Consider the following 22,443-nt stretch of genomic DNA (forward strand, 5'->3'; position numbering starts at 1 on the left):
TGAGCTCCTTTCTGTCTCACATGGAGCATTTTAATTTGATGTATTACTTCTGAAAAAGCTCTAAAAAGACAGAATGTTGGCCTGTGGGTGAGAGAGGAGCTAAGGAAAGGTCCTGGAAAAGCTCAGTCTAACAAACAAGTTACATGTCCCGTTGTCCTGCCTGCATTACACTTGTGTGCACTTCTTTTTATTAGCAGTGGTTCCTGCCACTACCTTACACTTCTACTGCAACAAAAAAAGATGCAATTAAAAGGTAAGTAAGGAAACTACAGGTCTCTGTGGTTTACACATCACCAGTATTTCTTACAACTATTCATCTGTGTGGCCAACATCACTTATCAGTTATGCAAACTGCTGGACTCAATAAATGCATTCATTATCTCGAGCAATAAAAAAGTAAAAATCAGCTGCCATAAAATCCTGATAAAGCTGTTTGCATAGCTCAGACGTGTGCATGTGATGGTCAGCAGCAAAATGTGTATGACCAAAAACTCTACTTACTTTGGAAGGGGAGCCTTCGGTGATTTTCACCAGTTGCCAGAGAATAGAGTAGTGGGAACACTGCAATGCCTGGACAACAATCTGTAACAGGAGGAACACACAGAATATGATGTTGGGAATATCACAGTGAAGTGTCTGGAAAATTTATAATACATTTTGGGGCCAAGAGAGGGGAGCAGCTCTCAGGTAGTACCAGCCTGCTACAGGTGAACAAACCACTGTGGAAATGTTGGGAAACAACAGGAGACTGCACTGGGGCACAGCAAGAGGTGATGCTACAGCAGGACAGAGGTACAACCCATCATCTGTGTATCTCAGTTCAAAAGCAGCTGTTTAAATATGGCTTCACTGCTAAAGCAGCCCAGAAATCTGTCCCACTCTCACATGAACACGTAGCCCAACTGCTAAAAAAAAAAGAAGGAAATACAACTTGTGTCATGGAGAAGACCAGGCTCGTATTAGTGGTGCCCATTAAAGCATCCATGGTGTCTTGTTAACATTTCAGCTCTTCATTAGGTGCTAAAATTTTCAAACTCCTTAGAGTGGTCTGCAGGAAGAAATACTAAGGAGAGTTTAGATTTCAGGACTTTCTTCCTAAGCTCAGAGCCGTGACCTCCACATGCCATGTGGTAACGCCTCCTCATCAGGGTCCTTTTGCAAAATACTTAACACTGGCTTTCATGAGAATTGATAATTTTTTTTTCTAAATGAAGCTGAGGTAGAATTAACAACTGTCTTCTAACTGAAATCAAATTAGAACTTAAAATGTGCTTAAATGCTGGAGTAGGAATCCTGCAGCTTAAACTGGAGTCCTGGGAGAACATGAGACGGTTTCTGTGCTTATCCATGTGAAACTAAAACTGAACTAAGAGGAAACGAAGTCCCGGATCTGTTCACTAGAACAGAACTAGGATGATGTTCTTTCCTGGTGTTCACAAGCTTCCATCTTACCTTCAGTGCACAACAATCATCTGTGGTATTTCCAATGGCAGCCAAGCTTTACAGTGTAAACACCATGATTTGTGCATTGCTTTTCCCAGTCAGGAACATTAATTGTTCCCTACTTAATAGATGAGAAAGAGGAGGGAAGCAGCTCAACAACCCAAGAATTTTCACCTCCTGTAGTCAGTGACTGCCTACAAAATAAAGTTCATTCCAAACTCCCTGGTTTCCCTAAATAACCAAAGTGCAGTGCATTAATCTTCTGAATTTCTGTACAGCCTTTAAAGCCTTGAACTGAAAGCCAAATGTGCAGGGCAGGTGTTGCTGTACCTGTTCTGGCATCGCTCCGTGTTCAATTCCAGTTCTCAGCAATCTGTAGCAGTTACTGAACAGGTCCCATTTGGTGAGATCATGAGCACTGGAAGGAGAGCAGAGACACAGGGATGAGCTGTGATCCCCAACACACCCGGCCCAGTCAGGAGGAGCAGCCCAGAGAGCTCTGGGCTTTGTCCAGCTGACACAACCCAGGCTGCTGACCAGGCAGCTCACACCAGCCTAAAAGCAGAAATTCAGCTTTCTGATAATCCAGAAAAGTGTTTTACTTCATGGGATTTCTGTAGGGAGGAGATAAACTCTCTACATTCCACACATCTGTAGAGGTTACCGAAGCGCAGAGACAAGCTCCTCCTCAGGGCTGCCTCTAAAGCATCTTTCCTCTTTGGTTCCGAGCACTGACAGAACTCCAGGAAACTCTTCTCTGACATTGCAGTAGAAACTGTGGCCAAACTCTGGCAATACTTTTAAGCAAAATAAACTAACATATTTTTCTGCTGTCTCCTTTGGAAAAAAGTAACCTACGTTATCACCAGATCTTAAATATCCTGAACTATGTGAAGTGGAACAGCACGACTTACAAGATGTACATGAGACAGAAAAGGTGCTGTTACCCCCACTCATTGTTTCACATTTCAGTGGCACCAACCTGATGCACCAGTGAGAGGAACACAAATGATATTAGGAACACTCTACAGCCTTACAGACCCCAACAGCTCACGAAGCAGCTTTTTAATACAGAAATGAGAAATACAGAAGAAATTGCACAACATCAGGTTGCCTGAAAGACAAAAATACCCTCACAAGAAAATTTAGGTTTAACACATTTTTCTGCAGTGCAATTAAACTGAGATAATTTGGAAGTTTATAATATGTCCATAAAAGAGCAAGCAACCTCAGAACAACCAGAAACTTCTTGATTAAAATACTCATCTGGAAGAAGGGATACTGAGACTGACCTGGCAAGTCTAAGTTAAATGAAGCAGCCCCTTGGCTCTGGCTCCTTCCAGCCAGCACCTCCATCTCCAGGATATGCTCACTCTGCCCAGCCCTGGTGTCTGCCCTGCTCTGGAGCTGCTTGGCTTGGTTTGAATCAGTACCTCCCCTGCTCTGGCAGAAAGAATAACTCTCTGCTTCTGAAAGGGACAGAGGGTGAACTCAGGGCTGGGAATGTCCAGATCCTGTTGAAGCCCCAGGCATGAAATGCTTCCCACTCTGGAGTGTGTCAGCCCTGGGAAATGTCACGGATAAAGGCTGCCCAGCAAACACAACAATAATGCCCTCGCGCTGAGAGCAAGTGCAGTTTGCACTCCAGGGCTGTGTCACTAAGCCAAGGTGCATCCTGAGTTCCAATTCAAACCCATGAACAGAACAACAGGAAAACTTTTTAAAAATAATGGAAATAAAGCCATAAAAAAAGCAAAAATACTTCCCAGACTTAGATGATCTGTGAAGTACTAAAATAAAACGTTTCATAGATAAATTACAGGTGTCAGAGAAGTGCCCCTGCCTGGTGACATTAAGCACACAGATGCTGCTTCAGCAAGTCACAGGGCTGCAGCAGGGCAGAGTGGTCCCTCCTTAATTACAGCGCTGTAATTAAAGCAGGAGGGTCTCCTTGGTGTGCAGAGGCAGATCCCAGCACAGATTATCCCACAGAGAATCTGGAAGGAAGAGCTGCCTCATCCCTGCCCTTTCCTGGCAGACTCCCTGTCCCACTGCCCCAGCCCTGGGACAGCTCTGGGCTCGGAGGGGCCAGGGCCCCACAGCTCATCCCAGGCTGAGCTCTGCAGCTTCCAGAGCTCCAAAATCCTCACTACATGCAGGCTGCACAGGGCTTTCCAGTATAAACTTCCTTTGGGAAGAGCCTCCAGATTACATTTAGGCCTATTCTGGTACCCCTTTGAGCTTCATGGCAACCAACACAACAGTTAAAAGGTACCCTGGACACCCCACAATTCCCTCAGAGCTTCAGACTGACACACAGGCTCCCAGGATGAAGATTCACACAGAATTTTCTGTTAGTCCCTTCCATGTCAGAGGCTCTTCATGGAGCAGAGAAAACAAGGCCCAGCCTTTCATTTAAGGGGTGTTTTCATCCCTCTGGCCAGCCCTGTCTGCTGGGGCACATCCTGCCAGGCAGCTGGCAGCTGAAGGAAAGGCACCAGTTCCACAGTGTTTCTCAAAGCATGGCAAGAAGCAGCTTAGAAAAGTTTCCTTCTGAAGAGGTGATCTCTGCTTCCCTTTTTAAAGAGGCCCAAAGTGAGAGAAGCTGTACCTTGGGCTTTGAGCAGCTGTGCTGGACACAGTCTAATTTCTCTGGTGAGGTTTCACTTCTCACCATTTCTACTTTTTCTGGAAATAACAAACTGCTGAATAGCTCAGTCTGAAGGACACACTGACCAACTGCTGCAAAAAAGGTTGAGGAAACGGTTTCTAAAAAAAGAAGAGAGGATGTGCTGATCTGACCATGGATTCACCTGTCTGGGAAGTGCCCAGGCTGATCACACTTACACACATAGTGCTTTTACCTGGAGAGTTCTTACAGATGAGTTAGGTTGGAGTCAGTATAGAAAAAATATCTCCATGTACTTAAGGACAAAAAAAAAATGTTATGAGAGTCTGGCATAAAAAACCCCAAGTGGGTACTCCAGGGGTTCTATTCAGAAGATCTCAAGAAAATTTACTAATGTACTCTGAAAATGTGGAAGGAAATGTTTAAATGATGAACTTCATTTGTATTGGAATACTGATATCCTTGCCTGATGGAAAGACACGAATTAAAGAGTGTGCTGGGAGCCCTTTGTTGAAATGACCCTCTGAGAAAGAGGATTAGCTCAGGCTTGAGAAAGCTCAGTACAGGAGCTTTTGGTCTGGAAGGCTTTTCTCATAATCCCTTGCCATGTATTTTCCACCTTGCTGGTCTTCTTTTTCCTAAAGTGTGAAGCAGCAGCAGCAGCAGCGACCAAGGAAACAGAAGCACAGATAGGGTCCAGTGGAGTTTCTCTCACTAGAAGGAGACAGGGACTTGTTTCTTTTTCAAGCCCCAGCAACTACTTTATCAGGGCATTTTTAGAAGATCTGAAAGGTAGCAGCTGTTAGCCTGAGACTTCACTTTTCCACTGGTTTAATTTCTTTGGGCTGCCAATTGCTGACAGATAACGACAGTCATAGGGAAGAGCCTTTGAGATGAGAATGCTCCGTGAATGTTTGTCATTGAACATCCCAACCTCAGAGCTCAGGGAGCAGCAAAAGCTCTGTCTTGGATGGTGTAATTGTTTCCTTGCACAAAGAAATCACATCTCACGCAACATTCAGCACAGTGATGAAAAGATTTCCCCATTTCTTTATATGCAAGCAGATATTAATTAGAAATTCTCACTGAGCTGTAATCATAAATCACGAATCAGCTGGGGAATGACACATTAACTGCTTTTCAGCTGGGATTCTTTGCTCTTCCCTGTTTTGTGAAGGTGGAAAGAGATGTCCCCTACCCTGATTTGTGTGTTATTCAACAAGACTGGTTTTATGGGCTGAACTAACTCCCTACAGATTTGTAACCCTGAGGGGGAAAAAATATATGGGAGACTCTCAGGAAAGCCTTAAGATTTGTGCTTCTCTCCTGAATGTGAACTGGAGCTCTCACCAGTCCTCTCAGGAAGGCAGAAGTGGCTCCAGTGTTACCAGGGAGACTGAAAGCCTCATTTGCACATGTGTCAGCCTGCTACACTATGGAAATGAGTAACGATTTAATGATCTTTGTGGGATTCCTGTTGAATGGAAACAAAAGAGTAGAAATGGTTTCAGAATCACTTCATACAGTGACCCCATGCAGGATGCAGGATAAGTGAAGACTAAGCACAGAAAGAGAAATGAAATCACTGAAAACAAGTTGTAGAGAAGAGGCAGTGAAGGAAGGTCCTCTCACACCCTGTGACAAGGAAGAAAGGATTTGTGGCGCTCAGCCACCTGTACATGGAGTTTTTTCCTCGCTGCCCAGGAGTAAACTCTTCCTACAGCTGAGAGAGGGGAAGGTCAGGTCTTTGTGCTCCAAAATTCACAGTTCAAGTGGAATTCTCCAGGTTGCTCCACATGTTGTGAGGGTGCCCAGGGCTCTGAGAGCAGCAGGAGCCTGCAGAGCTGGTTTGTGCTCAGGGGAGGAGTTTCTGTGCAATCCACACACTTAAACTTGGCCAACAATTCAACTGCAGGAAGAAAACGCATCTTCCAGGCTCTCACCATAAACTATTAATTATATTATTACTACTACTAAATAATTCTCTAATTTTGAGGTGAAATACCTCAAAGGCATCGAGAAACACTTCCCGCAGTGGTGCCAGTGTCCCTTGAGCACTGTCTGTCCCCAGGGGAGCAGCACTTTCAGTAAGATGCAAAAGCATTCAGTGCAAGGCAGGATGTGCCACGTGCAAATCAAATCTACAAAAGCAATGGCATTACCCAAGCAAGGACCCAGATTAATCCAAGCAGTTACACTGACAAATACCACACCAATCATCCTGCACTTCCTATTTTAGGCCATATATTTTCTCATTTCCCAACACTTGACATTGCTGATACTTGCTGAAAGGAGAAAATTAACAGAGGGGGAAAAAAAACACCTACTTGTGAAAAGAGGTCAACCTCTTCAGAGTGGAGAGCACGTTGTAAATGTCATCATCATCAGCCTCCTCTCCCTGCAAAGGAAAGGAAATCCATGGAGAGTCTGTCACTGCAGGGAGGAGCAGCTCCTCTGAGGGTTTATGCTGACACTAAAACTGACTCCAAGTGTTCCCATGACTGGCATCTAGATCCCATAACGTTTAAGTACACAGCACTAAACAGTAAGCAAGATCACCTGACTATACTAAGCATCATCACCGTGTTAACATCCAAACCAGTATCCTGTGGCAGTGGAAATCATTTCCAAGATAAAATCTGAGGTCTTCCTTGTTTTACAAAAAGGGCTGGTCAGCTTTAATATGCTACAATATCATTATCCTAGTATTTTTTGCACACTGAACAGCAAATCCCCTAAGTCAAACAAGTGGAAATAAGATACTTCCAAAACCAATTTTTCCCAGCAAATTTCTGAAACTGAAAACCCTCTTAAAGCAATTCTTCTCCATTTCATTTTGTTATTTTTTTTCCATCTAAAAGCCTAAAGTTAAGATATCTTGCTGCCTTCAGATGCAATTGCCAGTCAATGTTTCACTCATTATCAGCCCAGTGGGAAGCCATAAAGCAGTGGGATACTTCCTCGGGTACCAGTATGAAAATTTTTTCATTTAAAATGTCTGTAAATGATGAAATAGACTTATTAAAATTAATTATTCAAACCAGTATCACTCAACAAAGAATACTACTAAGGCCATAATTTTAAATCCTCTTTCTTGCCTTCCCCTACTTCTGTCCTGGCTCTGTCTCTACATCTTTATGTCCCACATCTGACCTATGCACTCGCTTTTCCGTAGAGATCTAAAACTCTTACTTAATTCCTCACACGACTTTGAGGCACAGCCTTTCTCTGAAAGCCTCAGTCCTCACCCCTCTCTCATGGAAGTGAATATCCACAGAGATGCTAAGCCCTCACTTGTGTTTCTCTGCTCCTCCTGGAGTACCAGAAGGGGACACCCCAGGAGGAGTTTGGTCTCCCTGGGCCATGTCCCTCCATGAGTCCAGTCCAGGAAAACTGCAGGAAAAGTGGTTTTTTCTCCAAGCCCCTTTCTCCTGAGAAGCTGTTGGGAAGTCACTTCTGAATCCCAGGTTCTCACTGCCCTGCTCTGACTGCCCCTGGTGAGGCCAGAGGGATCTCTGGAGCACAGGCAGAAAGGGAGGGGACTCTGCAAGACCGCTATTTATGGTGACCCGGTGTGGAGAACTGGGCTGGCTCTGAGCTGGATCTGCCAGTGCAGCTTCAGCCCTTTTTGCCACCCAAGTCAACAACAGATTTCCCAAGGTCTCTCTTGCAGTGTTTGGCTTGGCTGGCCAGAGGAACTCCATAAACCCAGGGCTATGAAAACAGGGGCCAAAAGAGCTGAAAGCATTCCCTTGACACACACACGCAGGCAGCGATGGAGCACAAATCCTGCAATATCTTCCCAGGTTCTGCTCAGCAGTTTATGAGGAAGTACTGAAATGGCAGCCAGGTGGACAGCAAAGCCAGTGGATTTTGGGAAAGAACGCACAGCGGTGCCCCAGCCCCCCTGGGCTTTGAGGCCCTGCCTCCCGCAGGCACTGCCTGTTCACTCAGGCAGCAACACAAACATAGTGTCTGCTCTGCAGGTAACAAGGCACAGACACAGCGTGTTTGTGAGTGCCAAGTTACATAAAAACACAAAACAAAGGGGTATTTCCTTTAATATGCCATTCTAAAACACAGACTGCAGCTTCACCTTCCCTCAGTGTGCATCAAAAATTAAATGCATCCACCTTGCATGACTGCAAGGGAAGAATAGGATCTATGTAGCCCTCAGGTTATGTTTAAAGAGCATGAGAATTACAACAAATTAAGTAATGTTACACAAATTTAAACTGATGCAAAGGAGGAAAAACTGAGTAAGGTTTCTATTCTTATTTAATGTATTCTCTGCCTTTTGAAGCACAAATTCTTACAACTAAATCCCAGGTACTTCCAGGTTTTAGACCTTTATCTTTATTTCATTCTTACCAGGGCTCTTTTAACATGTCATTATAAATATTTTACTAAATCCTCTCTTCCCTTCAAAATATAATCCAATCTTGATTTTGCTGCCTGCATAACTACTTGAGACTACTGGAATCACCACAAGCATTAATGTAAATGCAATTTCCTTTGCATTTTTCATCAGCTTTCACCCACTTAATTTCTTATCTGCGCTGTTTAAATACCAGAGTAGATTTTCAGAGGCAGGATTGTCCTGTAGTCTTTGTTTTACAGCATCAATGATTTGCAGTCTTAATGGTCAGTGTAAGGGATTTTGTACATGGAGAAACAGCTCCAAAATAATTTGCAAGCAGCTGCTGCTGCTCTACATCTTCAGATGGACAAATTCATGGCTTGGTCAGAATGTTTTTCTGCAGTTTATTTTAGGGAATTAATAAAATGACTGTGAAGAGAACAAACCTCCTGCAGCAGATCCTCCACAGAATGGTTGAATCTGTCCACAAACTCGTCGATGAGCTGGCTGTGGGCTATGTCCACCCTGTTCTGGATGGTGTACTCCTCACTGCAGAGGATGCTGTAGGTTTTGCTGCAAGCTTCCAGAACATCTGATTCCACGTGCTTTTCCACAACGAACTTAATCTGCTTCAGTAAGGCATCCAGATGCTGCAGGTGAGAAAAGAAGTTCAGCTTTCCCCTCGCCTGAGCAGTGGAACTCAGAGCAAAAGCCATTCCCAGACCACCCCAGTGGGGGTTGGATTGTCCCTGTGCCAGGAAGGCACAGCTCTGGGAGCCTGGAATGGGGATCCCAGACCTGAGAGCCCCCAGGGTGCTGTACCTTTTCCATTCTGCCCGTGCTGTAGATTTCCAGATCAAAGTACTGAGGGATTTGCAGGAGGTTTGCCACCTTCTCAGCATCAGCAGAGTACTGGAACACATGGACACAACACAGAAACAGGGAAGTGAAACCAAACTCCTGCACTTCAACTGAGAAAGCTTAAAGACAGCTGTAAATCCCAGGGAGAGTTACTTTGTGGAAAACTGTACCTTGGATAGCAACATGGGAAGTGCAATAATGAAATGCTCAGTCAATTTATTTCTGTCATCTATCTGAGTTTTTCTTTCTTTTGCTGTCAAGACCTGCAAGTGATCAAAAATAACTACAGTAAGTTCAATTTCTGCCTATGGCATTCCTTAATTTTTCTAAATGTTGCAGTAAAGACAAAAATCCATGCAAGTGTATTTTTAATAAATCAAAACAAGAGGGAACAAATAACTCAAACACATTTGGGCTGAAGAGTGACTGAATGGGAGGACCGCCCATCCTAAAAGCTGTGACTGAAAAGGATAATATCATATCCCCCAGCATGATATTGTTTCAACACACTGGCACCTCTTGAGGATTGACTTTCAAATGCACCCCAAGTCAGTGGAATTTCTGCTATTGCTTCCAAGCTGTGGCTTTCACACACTACACCCAGTGTTAATGTAAGACCTCAGGGTGAACTGAAGCATAATTAAGAAAACCAAACTCAAAGCACACTGTGACAGTGATTTTCATTAGCAGATTCATGGCCTCGTCTCTAATCTGGAAGGTGATTCTCAATGAAAAGGTACATCCAAGGTCCCAGAACTCATCACCAATGTCCGGGACAGACTAACACCAGTAATGCTGTCACAGCAAAACCACTTGGGAAGAGGGAGCAAGATAATCACCCAAACATGCCTCAGGAAAGCTTAGAGCTGGCTTCAGAAAGGAAAGAACACTTCTTAAAACAAATCATGAGAATAAAATGCTCGAATCAGCTAATGATTCACATACAAGGGTTACAAGCTGAAGTCAGAGGAGAAACTATTCCACAAGAAGGTGAGTGCTTAATTAGAAATCTGCTTCCATTTCAAGTCAGAATAAGCTGGTGAGATGAGGAGACACGACAAACCTCCACTGACAAGCCAGAGGTGCCTGCAGTTACCATCCCACCACTCATGGCTCACTGGAAAGCAGCAGTGTCATACCTACCCCCTCCGAAAGGGAGCAGGAGCAGCTGGAAACAAAACACGTGCTTGGGTGACAGGTATTGTGCCAGCAGGAATCCAAATGAGCCATGGAGGTGAGGAGCAATGGGTTTGTAAGCAGGGTAAGAAACCTTTCCAGAGCATGTGGCCCAAGGTGGGCACGGAGCAGCCTCAGCCCCTGCACCAGCAGCCCCTGCACCAGCCACCTCTGACAGCCCAGCCCTGCCCTGGCACCAAATATGCTGTTCCCTGGGGCCAGGATTAAGATCAGCCTTCAGAAGGTGACATCAACTTTACTGATGTGTTTTACATAGCTCTAAAGAAATACAGACATTGAAAATCTAAGATTAAGCAATTTGCTGAACTTCAGTGAACTGAGCTGTAGATCTCTTGAGAAAGTGAACAGTGGCATTATGTGGTGCTCCAAACAGAAAATACAAACATGAAATTTTAAATTTAAAGGTCACTTTGCCTGCTAGAAGGGTTTGCAGCCTGAGACAAAAAAATGTGCCTACAATACAGTTCTGGTAACATAGGATTAAATTTGTGTAAATTTGACTAAGTGCTTTCATAGACTCCCTCTTCATGCTCAAATGTTTTAATAAATTAGAAATGTCTTAGAACATGCTTTTTAAATTAAGGTACATAAAACATGTTTAAACTGATGGTTTCTTGGAGCCTTTCCTGAGATGCTGTTTCTGGACATGAGGCTACTCTGCTTTTGGCATATAAAAATAAACAAGTTAAGTAACTGCATTTAGTTTAACAATAAAGAACTCTGTCTCCAGATTTCACCTTTATTAAATCTGTGACTTTCTTTAATGAACTGGTTATGATGATTTAGAACAGAAGCTAACAGAAATACCATGTGTTCACACAGGTTTATTCCATTTTAGTTTATCCTAAATAAGATGAGGCCTACAAAAAATAAAAATCAGGGAAGCTGGGTGTCCTTGGGACCACGATATGTCTGGAGAATACAGCTGAGAGCCTGATATCACCCTGACCTTGTGACTTATACTGAAAGGCGTAAAAGTGCCTGTCCAGCCCTAGGAATGGACTCCTGATCTTCAAACAGTCACTAGAGGATACATGGAAGGGGCAGGCAGGGATGGAAACCCAAGCCCACAGGTGCATTCAGGCTGGTCTCAGTCCCACCCTCCAGCTCAAAGCAGAGCCCACTCAGGGGGCAGACTGGGATGCTCAGAGCCTGTCCAGTCAGACCTTGAAAACTGCCGAAGATGGAAGGGGCACCAACTCCCAGTATTTCTTCCAGTGCTTAAATACTCTCATGGTGAAGACACTGTTGGCTTTTCTGCAAATCTGATGTCCATGTTAGCAGCACATTCCATTTCATGGAAGACAGGCACAGATAATCTTGTTTGCTGCCAAGCTCTGCCCTTTCCGCTCTAATGCAGATTTAACATTAAGGGCTGTGCATGTGGGCACATTACAAGTGCAAGCCAGGAGTCTGATAAATAGAACACCTCAAAAAAAATCATTAAAATTGACTGTCAAGCTGGAAATTTATGCTGCTCGACTTGGCAATGCAAACCCCAAACCAGAACAAAGAAACAAAGGAAAACCCAAACACATCCAGGAATCCAACTTCTCCTGTTTTCCTTCAGAAGGGCTGCCACGAGGCAGTTCCAGTGGCGTCATCGAAGTCTAATCCAGATGCGTCAGAACGTGGCGGTGCAGACCAGCGCCCCAGAGAGGCCCGAGGTGCCCCTGGCCCCACTCACCCTCTTGCCCGTGCCCCTGCCCACGGGGGGATGTGCCTCGGCGGCCTGGCGGATGGTGCACACCATCAGCTCGATCAGGGCGCTCTCCTGCCGGTCCGACATCGCTGTGGGGGAAACAGGACAGCTCAGGGATGGCACGGGGTGCAGGAGGACAGCACAGGGAACACCGGGGACTATCTATCTCCTCCCGCCACGTTTATCAGGGCTTCCCTGCTTCCTCTCTGAGTTCCCATTCCCAGCATCTTAAAATGCTCGTGGCAGAACTGAGAGAAGTCCAGAGAAATGTAGTCTGGGAGGAAGGATGAATGAAGGGGAATATGACAAAGATCCACAAAATACAGCGTGTCCTGGAGGACGGTCAGCGACACACCAGTCACTGCCACTGTCTTACACATTTTCTGTCCTTGGCAAGTGCTTGTGGAGGATCAGACCCTCCTGGGCTAAGCAGACACAAAGAACCCTGTGCCTGATTTCCTCGGGAAACTGCCCTGTTAAATGGCGCCACTGTAGCAGGTGGATATCGAAAGGCCACACTTTGAAGCACTGAGGTGATGAGCACATCACTTCACTTCCTGCTGAGGAAGCAGGAGGAGTACCTGGATTTTTCAGCCACCAAACCCTGTGAAGGGCCCTGAAGCAGGAGAATCATGGAGGACTATAAAGGATCTTGGATGACACCCGTTGCCCTTGGGGACTCTTTAACCCCAACCTCCCTGGCTACCTTGCACACACAAATTATTAGCAAAAGGAATTTGAAACTAATGGTGAAAGAATCCCCTTATTTTTTTTTCCTCTGGAGAATTCACTGGGTTTTCACACTGTCTGGAAAAGCCCCAGATTTAATCAGCACCACCTGAAGTGCTTGTTTATTCAAAACTGTATTAGCTTTTCAATTTATTGAAATGTTCATGTATGCACTAATTATTTAAACATTCTGACAGAATGAAGTCCTAGCCTTTAATTTTAGGGAACCACAGTACAGCAGATTTCACAAGAAGAAAAACAGAGTACAAATAAAGTACAAATCACTGCTTTTAAAGCAACGTGCATTAAAAATGGATTAAACTCAAATCTTCTTCAAATATGCTTTCTAAACAAACCACAGCATACAAAGATATTTCACTGTGGGTGACAGTGGTATTTAAGGAATAACTAACAATGCTGTGCAATAGCAGTAAGGCAGAGAGGTTAAAGCAATACCTTCTTCTCCTTGGACTGGCTCCTCCAGGAGCAGTTCTGTCATACATTCCCAGTCTTTCAGCAGTTCTTGGGAGCTCTCCCACAAGCTGTCCACCAAATAGGCTGCATGTTCATGCAACTAGAAAACCCAAGGCAACCATCAGTACAGCAGCTGGTACAATCAGTTCTACAACCTCTCCAGTCATTTGGGTATGCAGAGTGTTTGGGTATGTATCTTATGGTAGTTGGAAAGAAAATTCAGTTGGAAACTAACTTAGGAAGGTTTTGGGTAGGTTTTCTTCCAGCTAACGATACAAGTGCAATGGGGTTATATTTTAACAGAAAGTGGAATAAATCTAAATTGAGCTTCTTTTCCATTAGGTTGTTTGAGAAAACTCTGCTTTCTCAGAGTGTTGGCCCAGAAGTTGTAAACTTACCTTTGCTCACCTTCTCACTGCATTAGAAAGAGGTGAAGTGGTGAGACAGGAGACTGAGCTCTAATGTATTTGGTTTGTATTCCTTTCTTTCAGTCTATTTATTACCAAACCAAACGTGTAATTTTCAAACCTTTCCCCCTCTATCTTCAGAACATCCTGTACCTGACAGTTTATCTTCCCAAATTTTCCTCCACTTCCTTGCCATTTCCCCCAAATTACTTCAGTAGGTCTCCCATAAAACTTCCCATGTGTGTTGTGTCTACAGACACAAACTATGGGTGTGTTCATCCAACACTTCACGTCACCACATCTGTTTGCATTTCCACCCTCCAGTGTTCTCAGGATGCTCAAAGCCCTGGAGGGCCTCCTCTCATCTCCAGCTGACTCTGCTCGAAGGCCCCTCAGGTCCTTCCCACTCTGAGTTAATTTAGGATTCTAATCTTAATTTGAGATATTCCGCAATTTTTGTTCCTTCCTGGTTTAAACTGTTTTACTCCACAAGGAGTAGCTCCAGGGGTGTTCTCCTTGCATGGTTATGCTAAAAAAAAAAAAAAGCACCCCTTCCATTTGTGTGTAACCAAGAGCCCTGGCAGCCCTTCCCCACAGCAGCGCAGTGAGGACAGTGGGGACATGAACGAGCTACATAAACCACAACCAAGATTTGCAGCTGAATTTGCTTCATGGACAAGGACATTTGGGGCAGGGAAAAGGGCTTACAGTATTTCTGAAAATACGAAAAGAAAGACAATTTAATACTGTATGATGACAAATCACTTCTTATGATCCAGGTTTTATTAAGCATGTAAAGGTTAAAATGAATTTTTTACCTCACTTTCAAGAAAGAAAAGAACCAACATTCTAATAAGGTTTCCATTTGGACTATTTCTCCCCCTCCTCTTTGCTAGAGCCTCTTCAGCTTGGGGATCATGTCTGCTGAACAGCCTGAAAATAAGCAAAAGGAGCTCTCATGGTTATCACAACAAATGTCATTTCTGCAATAATGATGAGCGTTCTTTCTTGACACACTAGAACTGTTTGTAAGACACACGGGAAGTATCTCCACTACCTCTTTCAGGGGAAAGAGAGCATGACCTCTGCCTGTCTGGAGAGATGGATTCATCTTCAGAGTCTTCCCCTTCACAGGGCTGGAAGAATTCCCACAGGAAAAAGCTCTCCACAACATACTTATATTGAAGGGTTTTGCAGAGTTTTCAATGTTTGCATCATCAGTCTAGTTTTGCATTTGTACCTTCTCAAGCCCCACAGTGGTGGTAGCCCTTCCTCCAGCAGTGCCTCAGAGCTGGGCTTGTGTCCTCACCGTGCTCAGCATGACTGGGACAGGGTGGAATCAAACCTGACATCCCAGGGAACAGCCAAGCCCAGGGTTGGCTGGGGCTTGGGGCTTTTACAGGTAAATGATGTGCTGAGCTCCTGATGCCAACCCCAAACCCCTCTCAGTGCTCCAACTCTACAGCTGAAGGAGCTCTCAGCTGTGCCCACTGAGAGTTACTGCAGTGGGGGGGTCACCTGGAGAAGTTTGAAAACCGTTTCTGGCTTTTCCAAGGAAACCACAGTCACAAAGCAAACTGGAACATGAAACAGAGTATTCTGATTTCACTGCTATAATTCACTGAAGAGAGGGCAAGTTACACTCAAATGTTGTATTTTAGGTAAAGACATCACCTTGTCACCCTGCTTACCTCACCAGATCAGAGATGGGCCCCCTGCAGGTGCTGGAATACCTCAGGACGTGCCCCTCAGGAGTCAGAGAGCTCTGTGTTATTGGCTCTCTTTGCTAACTACAGACAGCAGGTGTAACAACAGCTTACCCGGAGAAAATGAGAGTGAAATGTGTAAAATCAGGTGAGATACATCACACCTCACATGCCTCCAAGAGATTCTAACTTATTTAACTTTGCAGAAACCAATGCAAACGAGTTGTTAAGAAGGGGGCAATCTTATCTCTGCCTTTTACCTTGAGAGACATCCACAGAACACGGCAGAGTATCCTGCAAAGAAAAGTCAGGATAAAGCCTTGTCTTTACCCTGAAGGCATTAAGGTGCAGACCTGTCCTCATTTACCTTTGAGGCATTTTTCAAAATTATTTTGTCACATGTTGATTAACGAAATAATTTCACTGAATGTTTCTAAAAAGAACCCCACCCTTTCCTATAACTTGTGAAATGTCAGGTAGGAAACTAAATGTAACTCAATTTTGCAAACTGATTCCTTGAAACAGATAATACCTCATCACAAAGCTGGAATTCCACCACTGAAAGCTTACAATTATAATGTGGACTTCTAAATCCACAGAAAATTAGAACACTGGCAAAGGAAAATGGGTGGGTTTATGTATTTTTTTTTCTATTTGTATTTTGGCATGAAAGATCAGATAACCTGGGTTCTCTATACACATATTAAAGAACTCTAAATGTCACAACAATGAGGGGAAAGAATAAAATTCCTGCTAAAATATTTTTCACTGCAAACCCTAAAATGAAGAGGTTACCCCTCTGCTATGGCAGTGTCCTGGTCACAGTTCCTGATGTGCTGTGACTCACAGTCAGGGAAAAGGGAGCTCCCCTCCCTTGGCAGAGTGGGCACATGGGAACAGAACCACAGGGAAGGGGATTTGCAGGGGAAGTCAGTGAGTTCAGAAACAAACTGTAATTATTGCTACAGTAAACTCTCTCAAGTTCACTATGTTGAAATAAAGTGATCTAAAGCTTGGTAGAAATGATGACTGTCTATCAGGCAGACATGTAGGCCCTACATAAATACATCATACAACAGTAATTCTAGAACAAGAAAAATGTAAATTCAGCTTCTTTAAGTCTTTAGGTCTTGACTTTAGACAAGAGAGTAAATCTCTGGTTTAAATTAAATCCCTGATTTGCTAAATTGGGATATTTCACTCTATTGCTCCTTTGCCTTTTGATCTCACCTGTCTAGGAAGCATTCACAGACCTGGTGTTATTGCAGGGCAAGTGGAACTTACTTTTTGTGCAGGAACTCTCCAGCTGCCACTGCCACGGGCCGGTGTGCTGAGTACACGAGGTGATAGACGTTCTCACAGTCCTCGTTGGACAGAGCCTCCTCACTCCCACTGCAAGAGCCAGAGAGTGACACCTGAACCTCTGCAGACGTTTCACTCCCCTCCCCTCCCACAGCTCACCCTGGACAGACTGACTTCCTCCCCACAAAATCCTAAATCCTGGCTGAACACAGACCTCAAGGATCTCTGGTTCAAGTTTCAAACACAGGGGTATTTAAAGGGCCTGCAACACTAAAAGTTGGTCTGATTTCCATCTTCCAGTTGTAGCAATATAGAGATAAAATAATACTATGGAAAAATCACAATCACTGCTTCCAAATCCTACCCTGTTCATTCCTTAGACCATCACACTAACCATAAATACTGAAGATGCCAAACACTCATCAAACATTAGTAAATTAAAAACCTGGAATCACTGAAACATTTACGTTGGGAAAAACCTCTAAGCTCATCAGTCCAAACATTAACCCAGCACCACCATGTTCACCACCAATCCACATCCCCAGGTGCCACATCCAAGGGACAACCTGCTTCAGCCTCCTGGTCTGCTCCATGCCCAGGAGCTAACCTTTCCATGGCACACTCTGCACGCTCCTGCTGCGGGACAGGAGGTGGCCTGGGAGGTAGGAAGGAATATTCCCAATTCCAGCTGCTGAAAGGGCCAGGTCAGGTGGATAAACTGTCTCAGCAATGGGAGAAGGCACAGAAACGCTCTGGATATGGGCACCAGGTTACATCACAATGTGGGGTCAGAGACCTGGCACTGAGCATCCCCAAAAACCAACACACAGCCACCTCAGGGCTGAACGGGGAGGCAGCTGGAGCTCCAATAGTGCTGACACAATAAACTGCCCTCCCTTGTACACTGCTCATTGTCTGAGTGTAGGCAGACTTCCCTTTCAACACCCAGGAGCTACATGTGATCATGCCCTGCTGTGCTTCATGAAAGAGGATGAAGAGTTTATTTTCTGTAATTATTTATTGACAAGAACAGGCCGCCTTTTACCTTTGTCTTGGGTAAAAGACTCAGTTGGGGCTTCTGCAGCTTCTAAGCTCCAGGCAGATTTTGTGTGAGTTTTCTGAAACTCAGAAAAACTCCCATTTTACAGCAGCATTCTTGAGAAATGCTGTGAACAATTGTATTCTATCAGTGACATAAAAACATCAAGCACTGTCACCATCGGGAGTGTTGCTTCCATCCTCGTTCTCTCAGCATTCATCAGAAACTTTTCCTTAGCAGGACTCCACATCCTTTGGCCTCACACTACAGATGAGTTTAATTGGTCACTGTCCACCAGGATTGCTCCAGACACCTTTTTGGAGTTACCTGCCTGTCAGAATATTGCCCTGTGCTCACCAGTGTGACCCAGACCCTTCTGGTGCTAAATGCAATTAGCTGTGCTTTTATCATGCAACCAGGGGACAAAAAAAGGTAGACTGGGTCATTTTTGTCCTTGAATCTTACAACTGTGTTCCCAAATGTTGCTAATAATGTACGAGATAGGAGCGCTCTACATCTCATTTTTGATCATATTTGTTGTATTTCCTTAAATGCAAGACTTCATTTTTTCCTAATATTACAAGTCAAACCTCTGTAAAGCAGAGTGACTCATAAACAAGAAAAAGAAGCCCAGAGCTCTTCATTGAGAGGAAAAGCTATTGTAATCTTTCATCCAAATTCTGCATGTCCAAAAACATTCTTCAAAGCAGAGCTACAGGGGACAAAGTATGAAGCAAAACTGTTTATCAAACAGATCTCCTCTAGTGGATAATCCCAAAAGATGGGCAGGGCCCCTCCAGCAGCACATCACGAGCCTGGGGGGACAGGCTGGGTCAGTCACATGGGGAAGGGGCTTTAGGGCTGGATCTGTGCTCAGGGATGCCACTGCAGCCCTGCAAGGGACAGTGAAGGCCTGGAAGTCACCTTCTGGGTCCTCTCTTTCCAGCTGTGCCAGGGAACCCCCAAATCTCCCCATGCTGCATCTTCACTGAGTTACTTTAGCAAGCAGGACCCACAGACACTTGCTTTGGGGAGGACAGTCATTCTGCCCCTGGCAAAAGCCATAAAAGCCCTCAGCAGGTACAGCTCAACACAGCAAAACATCTTCATCCTTTGCCTACTGTGTTTCCACAAGACAGAATCTCTTATTTCCTGTCCCAATTACCATGTGTGCAGTTCGACTTCATACCAAGTGTAAGGTAAGAAATGCCCTTCAACACACAAGCAAAGCAATCAGTCAGTGAGATGTTGCTGGCCCAGGTGATTCCCAGGGGAACAGGGGGTTTGGAGCAGTACTCACTGCAGGATGAGCGTCACTAATCGGATGGCTTCCACAGCCACGTCGTACTCCTTGTCCAGGGTCATGGACACAATGCGGTCCTGGAAAGGAATGTCACGTCAGGAACACAACACTAACAAGCAGTTACCAGAGGAGAACTCCAGTCTACAAATAGTCACTCTGGGGGGAAAGGTGTTTCAGCTGGACACTGCCAGAGGAGCCCATCCCATGTACAGAGTCCAGCTCTGTGCCCACAGAGCAGGCAGGGACAGCTGCAGGGACAGCAGCTGAGGAGGGCACTCTGCAGTGGAAGCACTCTGGGCTGGGATAGCTGGACAGGTCTGCCCTGAAAATGAATGTCCTTGGGTTGGACAACAGCACAGAAATCGCTCCACTCCATTCCCCTGAAACCAAAGCATTTCAGAGCAAGGAATGCTGCATATCTGGAAATCCTGGGAAGAAAATCACAACTGAACACTCACATTGCAAACTGCCTATAAAGTGCTGGCCTTCACACCAGGCTACATCCTAAGGTTTGAAGCTGAGCTCAAGAACTACACTACAAATCTTCCTCAGGGAAGTAGGAAATTCCACGGTTTGATTTTGTATTTTCCTGCACTCTTCCCAGTGGAGACAAGCACAGCACTTTGCAGTCCCATCTAATGATTTTAGAACTTCAAGGGCCCTGGCATTATGAGAAGTCTCCTAAGGGTTTCTTTCTGCCTAGTTTCAGTTTGCTTACTGGCACAAAAATAGCTGTGATTAGTGTATGTTGTCCTCCCTATCTGGGGAGAATTTCTATCCAGCCATAAACATTTCAGGATGTCTTGATGCTCTTTGCTTGACTGATCAAGTTAATGAAAAGAAATTGGGCCAAATAAAACTTGACTTCTCTGGCTTAACTTGCTTTAGGAAGGCCTAGGTACTACGTGACATTTTGGGATGGGAAAAAATAGAAGTCAGGGACTGGTAGAGAAACAAGGGAAGGGTAAGGCAGTAACAGTGAAAATCACCAGAACAAATCAGGACAATTGAAAGGTTTTCACCCCTTTTCTATACTATTCCAGGCATTTAAAGGCCAAAGGGGACTGAAATTCTGGATTGGTATGTGAAGAATGCACCGTGGTTGTCCCAAGTGTCACCTCCCAACACCACCAGCGCTGCAGAGACACTTCTTGTAACTGTGACTGAATGGGCCCCTATCAGCCACAGTAGGATCCTGGGGAATTTGGCACATTTAACTTTTATCCTGACACTTTTAGAGACTGTGAGAAGTCTGTGAAGAGATACAGTAAAACAACTTTCCAAACAGGAAATCCTGTGTATGAACAAGACAAAATATTGATGCCTAATTTTTCCTATGGTGTTGGCCAAGGAACAGCAACCAACACAACATCAAGAAAAAGAGCAGCCAGAGATACTGGTCTCACATGTTTCAGTGGAATTCTATGTACTCCTTCAAAGTGTATCTTACACTCCAGGATACCACAGGGAGGGAAACAACTCCATGCAAAGGAGTAAGCACACAGGTATAAAACTCCTTTTACATCCCTGAAAAAAGCCTGGGAGGGAGGGGATCTTCTCTGCTGCCTGCAGAGCAGGAGGAGCTGACTCTGAGTCCTTGGGCACTCTGAAACCAATTGATGGGACAACGTTTTCTTACCGAAAAAGACCATTCTTTCAATTTTCCCCACAAACATCAGGCTTAAAATAAACAGTGTGGAAGTGTCATTTCTTGTTTTCTGCCTTGGTACCACCAGCCAGGCACCAAGAGCCTCCTCAGAGAGACCAGCACACCGAATGCCTCTGCAGGTGTAACCTCTATGCTTTAGGAGGTTGCCAAGTCCAGCTGCTCCATCTGCCTTTGCAGAGATTCCCTGTACCAAGTACAGCTGTTCAGCAGGCACAGGCCTGTATTTAGGACTTGAAATATTAATTTTCAGTGCCTATGATGATCAGTTTTCCACCCCGTATTAGGCTGTGAACAAGGCAGACTGAAGAGCAAACACAGATTTGCTCTTGCTGCCTCTCAGGCCATGGAGACAGCACTGTCCTGCACAGGGCCAGGGATGAGGGACAGGAATTCAGGGGCTGCACCTAAATCTCCTGGTGTCTTGCCTTTGGCACTGATGGCCTCAGTTAATGTCTGCATCAGAAAGGATTTCTTGATGGAAAACAAGTCTCCTCTTTGATGGTCAACATTTTTGTTGATGCATAAACCTTATTTTCCAGCATATCACCTACAGCTTTCCTTTGGCAAAGTGACACGAGCAGATCCTTGACACAGCTATCTGGAAGGTGATGAAATATTAACACCCCAGCACAAGGCACTCTGGGTCAAATTAATTTATTCTTTAAAGAGCCAGAAGACTGTAGAGAGACTTCTCTTGACAGTTTGAGTGTATTGAGCTGAACAGCAGCTCAAGTGTGCAGGTCGATTTAATTCTGATGAGGAAATATAAATAAGCAGCCATGGAACTGTAAATGGCATTTAGGTCAATTATTTTCCAAAGAGGTGGTGGTAGAGTTTGTGATGGCAAGACATTTAACTGATGTATCACAGCCTCAAAAAGCATTAATTCGAGACTTTGCTCCCTCCTGGTGCCAAAGGCCACATCCCTGTCAGCATAGCTGTAAATCCCAGGGCAGCTTTTGTTCTCTTGATGTGGCTGGGAACTGAGCAGTCACTGTGTTAAACTGTGTTAAACTGTGCTGTTCTCCAGGCTCACCTTTTCTTTTACTTATTTCAGAATGAGACAGACTTGTGCAGTAAAAGCAGCTCCAGTGGGACAGTGAGGATTCCAGCCAGAGCTCCCCTCCGTCTGACTCTTCTGACAGCAGTGAAAGTTCCCTGTGCCATCTCAAACCCAGCAGCAGTGCACCCACTCTCCTCTAGGAAACCTGTCTGCACTGGGAACAGCCAGAAGGATGTATGTGGAGTTTTCACGTCCCCCCAGTTTCCTGGGGTACATTACTGGGTAACTACTGCTCCCAGTGCCTCCAGTCTCTTGAAAAGCTTTGCTGGTGGATGGGATGGGTTCAGCCTCAGGGCAGCTCACCATTTACGGGGGGCTGCAGGAGAAACATCCAGCACATTGTCTCATCAAGAGAAACAGATACAGAGACCATGAGAGCTTTTGTGGCCTATTTCAAAATCAATGGAATTACAGAAGGAGCAAATATAAACAAATCTAAATCTGCACAGAGAGAACAGGAAAGCTGGAGGGCCCATTTTTCTGGTTGTCCTGAGATGATAAAGCAAACCAGACTTACAGAGGCATTGGAGAAACAGGCTGAGGTCTGAACCTGTTTGCC

At 44.8% G+C, this 22,443-nt stretch overlaps 1 protein-coding gene across 3 annotated transcripts in view; it reads right to left on the reverse strand.

Moving 5' to 3' along the window:
- Positions 1–22,443, reverse strand: part of STAG1 (stromal antigen 1) — a 148,899-nt gene that overhangs the window by 21,918 nt on the left and 104,538 nt on the right. For all 3 annotated transcript variants that reach the window (XM_027878329.1, XM_027878328.1, XM_027878330.1), the window contains exons 12-22: positions 19,150–19,229; positions 16,793–16,900; positions 14,621–14,735; positions 13,378–13,495; positions 12,178–12,281; positions 9,464–9,556; positions 9,255–9,344; positions 8,879–9,082; positions 6,400–6,470; positions 1,774–1,861; positions 502–582 (exon numbers count right to left, since the gene is read on the reverse strand). In XM_027878329.1, coding sequence (XP_027734130.1) covers positions 502–582; positions 1,774–1,861; positions 6,400–6,470; positions 8,879–9,082; positions 9,255–9,344; positions 9,464–9,556; positions 12,178–12,281; positions 13,378–13,495; positions 14,621–14,735; positions 16,793–16,900; positions 19,150–19,229 — 1,152 coding nt within the window. The remainder of the gene's footprint in view (positions 1–501; positions 583–1,773; positions 1,862–6,399; positions 6,471–8,878; positions 9,083–9,254; positions 9,345–9,463; positions 9,557–12,177; positions 12,282–13,377; positions 13,496–14,620; positions 14,736–16,792; positions 16,901–19,149; positions 19,230–22,443) is intronic.

Source organism: Empidonax traillii, unplaced genomic scaffold (assembly GCF_003031625.1).
Source record: "Empidonax traillii isolate 1590-97213 ecotype Southwest subspecies unplaced genomic scaffold, ASM303162v1 scaffold40:size2234952, whole genome shotgun sequence".
In the NCBI taxonomy this organism is placed as follows: Eukaryota; Metazoa; Chordata; class Aves; order Passeriformes; family Tyrannidae; genus Empidonax; species Empidonax traillii.